This window comes from Clarias gariepinus, chromosome 1 (assembly GCF_024256425.1).
Source record: "Clarias gariepinus isolate MV-2021 ecotype Netherlands chromosome 1, CGAR_prim_01v2, whole genome shotgun sequence".
Classification (NCBI taxonomy): domain Eukaryota; kingdom Metazoa; phylum Chordata; class Actinopteri; order Siluriformes; family Clariidae; genus Clarias; species Clarias gariepinus.
This window is the reverse complement of record NC_071100.1, coordinates 18,769,131-18,782,127: the sequence shown is the minus strand read 5'-3', so window position 1 is coordinate 18,782,127 and position 12,997 is coordinate 18,769,131. Positions and strand designations below refer to the sequence as shown.

At 36.4% G+C, this 12,997-nt stretch overlaps 1 protein-coding gene across 3 annotated transcripts in view; it reads left to right on the top strand.

Moving 5' to 3' along the window:
* Nucleotides 1-12,997, top strand: part of LOC128530098 (titin-like) — an 87,636-nt gene that overhangs the window by 39,317 nt on the left and 35,322 nt on the right. For 2 of the 3 annotated variants that reach the window (XM_053503822.1, XM_053503836.1), the window contains exons 10-21: nucleotides 464-552; nucleotides 650-791; nucleotides 1,383-1,471; nucleotides 1,622-1,763; nucleotides 1,980-2,243; nucleotides 2,913-3,176; nucleotides 6,934-7,022; nucleotides 7,122-7,263; nucleotides 7,854-7,942; nucleotides 8,045-8,186; nucleotides 8,409-8,672; nucleotides 8,851-9,120. In XM_053503822.1, the coding sequence (XP_053359797.1) occupies nucleotides 464-552; nucleotides 650-791; nucleotides 1,383-1,471; nucleotides 1,622-1,763; nucleotides 1,980-2,243; nucleotides 2,913-3,176; nucleotides 6,934-7,022; nucleotides 7,122-7,263; nucleotides 7,854-7,942; nucleotides 8,045-8,186; nucleotides 8,409-8,672; nucleotides 8,851-9,120 (1,986 nt within the window). The remainder of the gene's footprint in view (nucleotides 1-463; nucleotides 553-649; nucleotides 792-1,382; nucleotides 1,472-1,621; nucleotides 1,764-1,979; nucleotides 2,244-2,912; nucleotides 3,177-6,933; nucleotides 7,023-7,121; nucleotides 7,264-7,853; nucleotides 7,943-8,044; nucleotides 8,187-8,408; nucleotides 8,673-8,850; nucleotides 9,121-12,997) is intronic. The other variant, XM_053503829.1, reaches the window with a different exon arrangement.

Below are 12,997 nucleotides of genomic sequence, written 5' to 3'. Positions count from 1 at the left end.
AAAAAGTGCAGTGCAGTCACAAAAAAAGATTTTATGTTTAAATTAATAATGCATTTTGCCTTACGTGTTTTTTATTACTTATCTAATTTTTGCTTCTGGAGATTTCCCCACGTCTGGGACCTAAACTAGCTGTTCACATCCCTGTAAATTTTAAAATGAACATAATGTTTAATTAAGCACAAAGACAGTTGTAAAGTAAATTCAGTGCTTCATCATTTCATATCAACAGGAAAAACCCAAACAGCCTATGACTCATGCCCAAACAGACACACACTCCTCGCTCATATGCTGATGCAGTACTATAAGCAGTCACACTGCTGAGTCACTCTCATACTTAGTGCAAGATCACAAAAAAGATTTCAAGTTTCAAAGTTGTATAATAAATAATAATAAAATATGCCCAATACATTGAGTATTTTGAATTATGTATTATTTATTATATATCTATTTCTTGCTTCTGGAGATTACCCCATGCCTGGCCCTGAGCTTGCCGCCATGATGAAAATCGGCACCAGAGTGATGAGAGGACAGGACTGGAGGTGGGGCAATCAGGTAGGTGATGATGCTGAACAAAGCAAAGCAGTATATTTTAATAAAGTTTTACGATACATGACCTGTGTGTGTGGGGGGTGTGTGTGCTGCATTGTAGGACGGCCCTCCTCCAGGTTTGGGCAGAGTGATCAGCAAGCTTACGGAGAATGGCTGGATCAGAGTGCAGTGGGACACCGGCAACACAAACAGCTACAGGATGGGCAACGAGGGCAAATACGATCTGAACCTGGCTGTGTTGAGTCTGTATTCAAAATTGTGATCTACATTTACATCATCAGTACTGATTGTTGTGTAAAAGAGCTTAATCATTTACATTTGAACAGATATACAGTATCTCCTCTCTGAATGGTTACATAAATGTTAAATTTAAATGTTTTTAATTTTTTTAATTTTAATATAAAATTGTGCATTTATGTAATATATTTCCCAGACAGATTCCTCACAATCCAAGGTTTTACTGTAATTAATACAATTAATTTGCAAAAAGAATTACTACAACTTTTTAGCTATTGTGAGTGATGCGACACAATTTTCCTATTTGATTATATTTAACTACAATTATTGCATATGTTGTAAAGGTAAATTTAGCTCATCATTTCAAATCAACAGAAAAACACTGATGTGGCACTATAAAAATCCACTATGACAGCACTTCAGTATTATTCTCTCCATAGAGACAGTGACACTGTTGAGACGCTCTCATCCTCCAACTGCATGTAGAGACACTGCCTAGTCATAAAAACAGATTTTATGTTTAGAAGTATTACATCGAAGTAAATACATTGAGTATTTTGCATTATGTATTATTTATCTAATTCTTGTCTCTGGAGGTTTTCCCACATCCGGCCCTGAGCTTGCCGCTATGATGAAGATCGGCACCAGAGTGATAAGAGGACAGGACTGGAAGTGGAACAATCAGGTAGGTGATGATGCTAAACAAAGCAAAGCTGTCTATTTTTAAGAAAGTTCAACATGACCTGTGTGTGTGTGTGTGTGTGTGTGTGTGTGTGTGTGTGTGTGTGTGTGTGTGTGTGTCTGTGTGTGTGTGTGTGTGTGTGTTGCATTGTAGGATGGCCCTGCTCCTGGTTTGGGCCGAGTGATCAGCACGCTTAGGCAGGATGGATGGATCAGTGTGCAGTGGGATACCGGCAGCACAAACAGCTACAGGATGGGCAACGAGGGCAAATACGATCTGAAGCTGGCTGTGTTGAGTCAGTATTTAAAATTGTGATCTGCATTTACTTTATCAGAAGTGATTTTTGTATGACAGAGCTTAATCATTTATGTTTGAGCAGATATACTGTATCTATAATCTAAATGGCTACTTAAATTTTGAATCAGATTTAAAATTGTTAATACTTTTTACTACTTTATTAAAATAATAGTTTTCGATCTTTTTTATTTATGTGATATTTTTTCTTTCACAGAGAGTCCAAAACCTGTGGTAATTATAAATCCAGATACACAGGTGTTTAGAGGAGAGAGAGTGACTTTTAGGTGTGACACACAGACAGGAGGAGACACTGAGTGGACCTACAGCTGGTATAAGAATGATAAACCACACAGCACAACACAGGAGTTAATAATCAGCTCAGTGACAGACTCTGACAGTGGTAACTACACCTGCATAGGGATGAAAAATGGGTCTCAGCTTTCAGAGTTCAGTAATGCTGTTACACTCTTTGTATCAGGTGAGTGTGTGTGTGTGTGTGTGTGTGTGTGTGTGTGTTATTATTTGTTAAATTATTTTACTGCCAAAGATTTCATCTGCTGTTCTGAAGTTTCCCTGCTGGACTTTTACAGTATAGATTTAAATGACCAAATTATTTATTTTAAAAGTAGAAACTAAAATGGCAGTACAGTGACAATGTACTGCGTATAAACATCACATCCCTGTAACCTTTTTTAATTAATTTATTTTTTTATTATTTTGTCATGCCCAATTCCACCTGTCACCAGGGGGCTCCCACACCAAGGCTAGTTAGTGAGGGCCAAAGACTACCAGCCGACAATATCATTTCAAACTGCTCGCTCACGCACTGGGGGTTGTGGGTGGCATAAAAATCACTCTGAGGATAGCGCCATCCGCTTCTTCTTCTTGTTTGAGCTCACAGACGCCCATTATTGGCTGTAGAGTCGTGATTAATGTGAGAGCCTGTATGTAAAGTGCGTCCCATCCCACCCAATCATGGGCGTCGGCCAATCAGCTCTCTTCTGGAATTTAATCTAGCGTTCTTTGGATGATAGGGTCTCATCCCTGTAAACTTTAAAACAAACACAACGTTTATTTAGGCACAAAGATAAAAGTACTGCCTTTCTTGTAAAGGTAAATTCAGCTCTTCCTCATTTCACATCAACAGAGAAACCCAAAGCGACTGTGAGAGTAAATCCTCAGAGCTCTATTTACATTGGAGACAGAGTTACTCTAAGCTGTGATCTGCAGTCTACTGGATGGACTTTTCTCTGGTACAAAGATCAGAGGATTAATCCGCTGTCTCCTGGAGTCCGAGACAACACAATCAGTGTGACAGTCACTAATGAAAGACGAAAAATGTACTACTGTAAAGCTCGCAGGGGAAACTACGAGTCAGAGTTCAGTGATCCAACCACAATTACAGTGAGAGGTACACTATGATTTCTTTTTTTTTTCTTTAACATCCTACAAAATTTATTTATCATAGATGTACTGTAGTAGCGGAGGTGATGGCGGAGATTTGCTTGATACACTCCAGGCATGTTTGTGTGTGTTTGCTCCTATCACTGCAAAGTCTACATGATGATGGATTTTAGGAAGCACTAGATTGAGATCTAATATATACAGTATGTACTTATAGAAAGCATAATGTTTGCTTTTACATAAACTAACAGAAAACAAATTTTAGATTATGTAATTCGCATGAAACGTGATTATAGGCGCATCCACTGCTACAGAGATGACATGACTGACTACATGACTGTACTATGTCAGTACAGTATGTGTTAATTCTGTTTATGCTGATCAATAAATATTTCTCATGGAGTTCAGAGATGTTCTGGGTTGAAAGTGATCTATAAAAGTTACTAGGGTTAACTATTTTCAGATACATTTTTATAAAACACATTCAGACGTAAACCCAACCCCCTGAAATCTTGGTTAACCTCATGAAAAGGTTCTCTAGAGTCATATGTATATGTGATTTTCCCCACAGTGAAAGATCTTATCAAAAGAGCACAAATTAGATGGACAACATTTTATTGACTGTAAAAACACAATGACTGTGAAATGATCATTTACTGACAGGAAGCCTAAAACCCATGTGCCCAAACAGTCACACACTCCTTGTTCATATGCTATTACAGTGCTATAAACATCCCCTATGGCAGCACATCAGTATTATTCTTTCCATAGAAACAGTTACACTGCTGAGACACTGTCGTCCTCAGCTGCATGTAGAGACACTGCCCTGTCACAAAAAACAGCTTTAATCTTTCGAAGTTGTAATGAATTAATTACGCAAAATATATTAAGTATTTTGCATTGTGTTTTATTTATTATTAAAAAAAACACAAAATTTATTATTAACTCACTGTAATGAAACTTTAGGCTTAACAAGGAAGATTCTGGGGTAAAAAAAATCATTAGACTTTTGTTTTTAAACTGTAATAATATTTACTAAGAGAGAAATGAAAGGATAATCATATGCATATAATAAACCAGACAATATTGATGAATAGAAAAATCACAGCATGTTGGGATGTGCTACTTATTGGTCTAATCTTTGAGATGTTTTTTTTTTTTTTTTTTTTTAGCAAATGAATGTAGCCATGATTATTACTATGGTACTTTTGTCATTGCTATAATCATGTCTTCCAAAACACAATTAATTAACTGAATGTAAAGAATCAGACCAACAGTTTTCCTAAAATTCCATTTTTTCTAGTCCATTTTTTCAAGACATTTATTTGAGGTGGCGCTGCCCCCTCTTGCCCCTGCGTAGAGCCGGCCGCGTTACTGGAATAGAAGAAATGGAGATTTTCCTTATCATAACATAAATTGTATTGGTTCTAATCACTCCATCATTTTCTTTGGTATTCTTATAAAATATTGAATGGAAAAAAGAAAAAAAAGAAAAGAAAAAACAAAAAAGATTCCATTTGTATTTTCCATCTCTAAAAGAGAATAAAATTCATGGGTTGTGTATAGAGTGATTAAAAACAACACAAGGCATGTTATGATGAGGAAACTTTCTATCTCTTCCATTCCAACAATTAAAAAACGGAAACAAAGTCAATGTACGAGCACAACCTCTCGCCGGCGCGCTTTTTTCTGAATACGCTGTGTACACTGTGGGGGGTGGGGCTAAGAAACATGCATCTCGATATATTCATTTTACCCCCTTTTATTTGGAGTAAAGTGACTGATGTGCTAGCAGAGCTTCTGTTTCACTGAATAATCCATGGGATTAACACACAGACACACACACAAACACACATACCAAAATGCAAAGAAAGTAGACCAAACGTCTGAGTCGTTTACATAAGTCACTGATCAATAGCTCATGATACATACATTTAAACAATTTATTCATACAGATGTACCTGTTTTACATGGAAAGTTACAGGCTTGTTACTAAAGGATTTACTCCGATAAAGAGCCGTATAAGAACAGTGGCAGCTGGCACACCTAAAAAAAAAAAGTTCAGAGCGCACCGGCAGAAGTCGAGTAATGACTATGAATGCGTCGGGAAAACAGCCAGGAAATTCACTCTGACCATTTTAATAATATATTTATATTATAATTGATGAATTAGTGATTTCTTTGGTTTTTAACTGTGCTGATGATGATCATGTCATCTCGTCTCCGCACCGCACTTGTCTCTGCCTATAATTCACTTTTTATACGAATTACATAATCTAAGAATTAGTTTTTCATTAGTTTATATAAAAGCAATTTATATAATATATAATAGTTTTTGCACATTAATCTGACAATGTTTTAATTTTATGGTCATTTAGTTTCATTCATTTCAGATAATAAATCTACTACAAATTTAAAGAACACAAAATATAAGATGACACAGGACCCTACACGCGTAGCTTTCCTAATTACACATAATAAAATCTAAAGGCTCAGTGTGTTTACGTTTATGTTGCTTAAATTCGATCCTAAAAATAATTAATTAAATTTACATTATAAATTTGTACTGTAATGTTACTACTGTGATTATAAATTTGTTAATTACAATGTTTCCCTTGATTTTATGTGCAACTATGTGCGGCTCTAGCCGAGCTGCGGCTCATTAATCCTGGAGAGAACGAACTAAGGCCTGAGGGGTCAGTCTGTAGTTATATAGCGCCACTCAGCGGTAAAAGCCAGCAAATGCACAAACCCAAATGCAGTCGCCGTGCGCCGCGACAGTAAAAGTCACATACCGCTTGTCCACCTCTTGTAACAACATGACTCGTGGCATTAAAACATAATTTTCTAGCCTCTCCTGATTGGTTGGTCCAATATACTATGTCAGTACAGTATGTGGTAATTTGGAGTGTGTCGATAATTATATATTTCTCATGCAGTTCAGACTTGTTCTGGATTAAAAGTGATCTATAAAATTTAGTACGATTGAAAATTTCCGGATGAACTGTTATAACGCGCATACAGACTTAAACCCAAAACCTTAAATTTCAGTTAAACTTATGGAAAGTTTTTTCAATGTCAGGTGTCTCAATTTTCACAAAGTGAAAGATCTTATTAAAAGGCACTTACTGGAGTGACAACCTGTGGCCTTGTCCTGTGGAATCATCATTTACTGACCTGGAAGCCTATGACCCATGTGCAGAAACAAACACACACACCTTACATTCACTATGACAGCAATTCAGTATTATTCTCTCTGTAGAGACAGTGACAGCCTGTCTGTAAAGGCACAAAAAGTGCAGTGCAGTCACAAAAAAAGATTTTATGTTTAAATTAATAATGCATTTTGCCTTACGTGTTTTTTATTACTTATCTAATTTTTGCTTCTGGAGATTTCCCCACGTCTGGGACCTAAACTAGCTGTTCACATCCCTGTAAATTTTAAAATGAACATAATGTTTAATTAAGCACAAAGACAGTTGTAAAGTAAATTCAGTGCTTCATCATTTCATATCAACAGGAAAAACCCAAACAGCCTATGACTCGTGCCCAAACAGACACACACTCCTCGCTCATATGCTGATGCAGTACTATAAGCAGTCACACTGCTGAGTCACTCTCATACTTAGTGCAAGATCACAAAAAAGATTTCAAGTTTCAAAGTTGTATAGTAAATAATAATAAAATATAATAAAATATGCCCAATACATTGAGTATTTTGAATTATGTATTATTTATTATATATCTATTTCTTGCTTCTGGAGATTACCCCATGCCTGGCCCTGAGCTTGCCGCCATGATGAAAATCGGCACCAGAGTGATGAGAGGACAGGACTGGAGGTGGGGCAATCAGGTAGGTGATGATGCTGAACAAAGCAAAGCAGTATATTTTAATAAAGTTTTACGATACATGACCTGTGTGTGTGTGGGGGGGGTGTGTGCTGCATTGTAGGACGGCCCTCCTCCAGGTTTGGGCAGAGTGATCAGCAAGCTTACGGAGAATGGCTGGATCAGAGTGCAGTGGGACACCGGCAACACAAACAGCTACAGGATGGGCAACGAGGGCAAATACGATCTGAACCTGGCTGTGTTGAGTCTGTATTTAAAATTGTGATCTACATTTACATCATCAGTACTGATTGTTGTGTAAAAGAGCTTAATCATTTACATTTGAACAGATATACAGTATCTCCTCTCTGAATGGTTACATAAATGTTAAATTTAAATTTTTTTTATTTTTTAATTTTAATATAAAATTGTGCATTTATGTAATATATTTCCCAGACAGATTCCTCACAATCCAAGGTTTTACTGTAATTAATACAATTAATTTGCAAAAAGAATTACTACAACTTTTTAGCTATTGTGAGTGATGCGACACAATTTTCCTATTTGATTATATTTAACTACAATTATTGCATATGTTGTAAAGGTAAATTTAGCTCATCATTTCAAATCAACAGAAAAACACTGATGTGGCACTATAAAAATCCACTATGACAGCACTTCAGTATTATTCTCTCCATAGAGACAGTGACACTGTTGAGACGCTCTCATCCTCCAACTGCATGTAGAGACACTGCCTAGTCATAAAAACAGATTTTATGTTTAGAAGTATTACATCGAAGTAAATACATTGAGTATTTTGCATTATGTATTATTTATCTAATTCTTGTCTCTGGAGGTTTTCCCACAACCGGCCCTGAGCTTGCCGCTATGATGAAGATCGGCACCAGAGTGATAAGGGGACAGGACTGGATGTGGGACAATCAGGTACGTGATGATGCTGAGCAAAATAAAGCTGTGGAGGTTGATGGAGATTTACATCACCTGTGTATGTGTGTGTGTGTGTGTGTGTGTGTGGCTGCATTGTAGGATGGTCCTCTTCCGGGTCTGGGCAGAGTGATCAGCGAGCTAGGGAAGGACGGCTGGATCTATGTGCAGTGGGACACTGGCAACACGAACAGATATAGGATTGGCTTGGAGGGCAAATACGATCTGAAGCTGGCCGTGTTGAGTCTGTGTTTAAATCTACATTTATATTTAATTAATCAGTAGTGATTTTTGTGTGACAGAGCTTAATCATTTACATTCGAGCAGATACACTGCATCTACATTCTGAATTGTTACATAAATGTTGAATTACATTTTTAAATTATTTATACTTGCTACTTTTTGATTATATATTAGATTTTTATTTATTTATTTATTTATTTATTTATTTTATTTTTCCTTACAGAGAGTCCAAAACCTGTGGCGACTATAAAGCCTGATACACAGGTGTACAGAGGAGAGAGAGTGACTTTCAGGTGTGACACACAGACAGGAGGAGACACTGAGTGGACATACAGCTGGTATAAGAATGATACACCACACAGCACAACACAGGAGTTAATCATCAGCTCAGTGACAGACTCTGACAGTGGTAACTACACCTGCATAGGGATAAAAAATGATTCTCAGCTTTCAGAGTTCAGTAATGCTTTTACACTCTTTGTATCAGGTGAGTGTTTTTGTTATTACTTGAACATGCATACATTTTCACTAGTTTCAGATTTTCTTCCAGATTTTTACATCCCTGTAAACTTTAAAATAAACACAATGTTCAATTCGGCACAAAAATAAAACTATGGTTCATGCTGTAAAGGTAAATTCAGCTCTTCATAATTTCATATCAATAGAAAAACCCAAACCAACTGTGAGAGTGAATCCTCAGAGCTCCATCTACACTGGAGACAGAGTTACTCTGAGCTGTGATCTGCAGTCTACTGGATGGACTTTTCTCTGGTACAAAGATAATCAAAAGACTAATCCCCTGTCTGCTAAAGCCCAAGACAACAACACACTCAGTCTGACAGTCTCTAATGAAGGACGAATAATGTACTACTGTAAAGCTCACAGGGAAAACTACAAGTCAGATTTCAGTGATCTAGCTACAATTACAGTGAGAGGTACATCATAATTTCATTTAACTATAGATTCTCAAAACACTCATTTTTACTTATATCAACAAAGATTATCAAATAACTTAAGACTACTAAGCATAAACACAAAAATAATAACACACACACACACACACACACACACACACACACACACACACACACACACACAGCTAGTTATAAAGCACAAGTAATTAGTGTAAGTGATTATAAAGCCAAGCTGTATTAAAGCGTGTTTCCACTCTGAAGAACCTAAATAAAACCTGTCTGCAGAAACATTATTAATTGCAGCATATAACCAACAAATCAAAGTAATCACTTTTTTTTGTCCTTGGCAAACCTTATGAATTTCAGACACACACATACACACACCTCAGTAACGGTCCTCCTGTCTGTCCATCTCTTATTGATGCTAAATTTTATTGCTCCTCTTCCACTTGTTAATAATCCTGACCCTCCTTCATTCTTTATTACAGTTTTAAACAATCCTGTAAGTTTTAAATAATTCCTCATCATAAACTTTTTTTTTCCCGTAACGGTGTTATTTTATCAGCATACCTAAACAGAATCAAGTGATAAACAGAAAATTTGACAAATCACAAAACAATGTGTTTTTTTAACTTACTAAAATAATCAAATAAGTATGTTTCCACTGTCTCCTAATTTTAAATCTGTAGCAGTGTTGCTAGATGTACGATAATCTCAGTCTCTATATGGTGTACAATCAATAATTGTAAAAATCCCTAAATGTACGGTAATTCCATGCCATAGTTTTTGGTGTCATAGTTTAAAAGTGTGGCTCTGATCTGGAATCAGCCTGGCTGGGGCCTGAAGATTATCTATCATAGATAATGATAAATAATCTTCAGGGCCTGGCCAGACTGATTCCAGATCAGACTGGATACAATTATTGATTGTACATCATACAGAGACTGAGATTATCGTACATCTAGCAACACTGCTACAGATTTAAAATTAGAAGACACTGGAAACATACTTATTTGATTATTTTAGTAAGTTTTAAGGACACCCCACAGCAAAAGTTTGTTGCTCAGAATAAGCTTTTTTTTTGTCTCATGAGCTATGAATTGAGCTATCTCATTATAAGCTCGACTTTGTCTTTTCTACAGTGGGTACGGAAAGTATTCAGACCCCCTTAATTTTTTTTATTTGATATATTGCAGCCATTTGCTATAATCATTTAGGTTCATTTTATTTCCTCATTATTGTACACACAGCACCCCAAATTGACAGAAAAACACAGAATTGTTGACATTTTTGCAGATTTACTAAAATCGAAAAACTGAAATATCACATGGTCCTAAGTATTCAGACCCTTTGCTCAGTATTTAGTAGAAGCACCCTTTTTAATCTAATACAGCCAAGAGCCTTTTTGGGAAAGATGCAACAAGTTTTTCACACCTGGATTTGGGAATCCTTTGCCATTCCTCCTTGCAGATCCTTTCCTGTTCTGTCAGGTTAGATGGTAAGCATTGGTGGACAGCCATTTTTAAGTCTCTCCAAAAATGCTCAATTGGGTTTAAGTCAGGGCTCTAGCTGGGCAATTCAAGAACAGTCACAAAGTTGTTGAAGCCCCTCCTTCATTATTTTAGCTATGTGCTTAGGGTCATTGTCTTGTTGGAAGGTAAACCTTCGGCCCAGTCTAAGGTCCTGAGCTCTCTGGAGAAGGTTTTTATCCAGGATATCCCTGTACTTGGCCACATTCATGTTTCCCTCAATTGCAACCAGTCGTCCTGTCCCTGCAGCTAGAAAACACCCCCACAGCAAGATGCTGCCACCACCATGCTTCACTGTTGGGACGGTATTGGACAGGTGATGAGCAGTGCCTGGTCTCATTAGACCAGAGAATCTTATTTCTCACCATCTTGAAGTCCTTTAGGTGTTTTTTAGCAAACTCCATGAAGGCTTTCATGTGTCTTGCACTGAGGAGAGGCTTCCTAGGGCCACTCTGCCATAAAGCCTCGACTGGTGGAGGGCTGCAGTGATGGTTGACTTTCTACCTCTCTTACTAAGGCTCTTTTCCCCCGATAGCTCAGATTGGCCAGACGGCCAGCTCTAGGAAGGGTTCAGGTCATCCCAAATGTCTTCCATTTAAGGATTATGGAGGCCACTGTGCTCTTAAGAATCTTAAGTGCAGCAGCAATTTTTTTGTTACCTTGGCCAGATCTGTATCTTGCCACAATTCTGTCTCTGAGCTCTTCAGGCAGTTCCTTTGACCTCATGATTCTCATTTGCTCTGACTTGCATTGTGAGCTGTAAGGTCTTTTATAGACAGGTGTGTGTGGCTTTCCCAATCAAGTCCAATCAGTATAACTAAACACAGCTCTACTCAAATGAAAGTGAAGAACCATCTCAAGCATGATCAGAAGAAATGGACAGCACCTAAGTTAAATATATGAGAGTCACAGCAAAGGGTCTGAATACTTAGGACCATGAGACATTTCAGTTTTTCTTTTTAATAAATCTGCAAAAATGTCAACAATTCTGTTTTTTTTCTGTCAATATGGGGTGCTGTGTGTACATTAATGAGGGAAAAAATGAACTTAAATGATTTTAGCAAATGGCTGCAATATAACAAAGAATGAAAAAATTAAGGGGGCCTGAATACTTTCCGTACCCACTGTATTTCTCTTAAAGCTGATTAGAAATTGTAGAAAATTGTGTCTTTATTGGAATCTACATGTACTGTAGGCTTAATTGGGTTGGCCATGAGAAAATGTTGAACATTTAGTCATAAATGTATAATCAAATAGGATAGGTCATAAATGATATGTGTTTCCAGAAATCACTGAACACAAACATTATCTCATTGCTTCACTTCTTGATAAAATAAATCTGTATATTGTATTTTAGTTCTTTATTGGTAATGATGACATTTGTACAGAATGTAAAGTAAGTTTGCTATTTGCCAGTTTAATTTCAATAAATCCATTAGGGTGTAATGCACATTTGTAAAAAGTTAGCCATGTTGATCAACTATGGAAAACTGGGTGTATTGTAAGATAATATAACTGTTGGTTGGATTTCTTTAAAATAAAGAAGCTAGAGTCCAAAATAAAACATTTATCTATTACAAAATAATTTTGTAATTGAATTTAGTCATTACCAACCTACATACTGTAGTTACATATCTTCATTGAACACATGGTGTATTAAAAGCGAAAAGTCCTCTTTTTTTTAACTTTATTTTTGCATTTCTAAAGCAGAAGGTTCAAATAATTTGCACATTGCAGTGCTTCCCACAGGTGTAAAATATACCTGCAGGCAGATCGGGCCACATTACATGCAGCACCAAAGTGATCTACTATTCACAACTAAAAACAAATATATATGACTTTGTACATAATATTTTGATTTATTTTATTTTCTATTAATTTCACATTTCAGAGATCCATATACCCGTATGTGAAGAGTAAGATGAATAAAAAAGTACCAAACACGCTTTAGTGTAGATGGCACTATTTGTCAGAGAATCCTAGCCCTTAAACCCAGCATTTTTAGCCATTCTTTGCATTATTATGTTTTAATAAATATACTGTATGGAAGTCAGGACTGTGCAATATAGAGTGATTTATTCAGCACAATATATTTTTCAGCACAATATATTTTTCAATATAAAGAACTCAATTTTATGTCATTTTAACTTACTATACACACATTAGAGATGAGCGAATCCGAATTCATCCGGGTTAATTAACCCAATCTTTTATATGACTCACAAATCACGAATCCTTTTCTTAATTTACTTGGATCAGTTGAGTCCTAAGTTATCTTATTGCTAACAGCAACATACATAAATACAAAGTGATAATTAAACCATTCAATTGTTCTCAGTAATTGTTAGCTAGTAACTGTAGGAACAAGT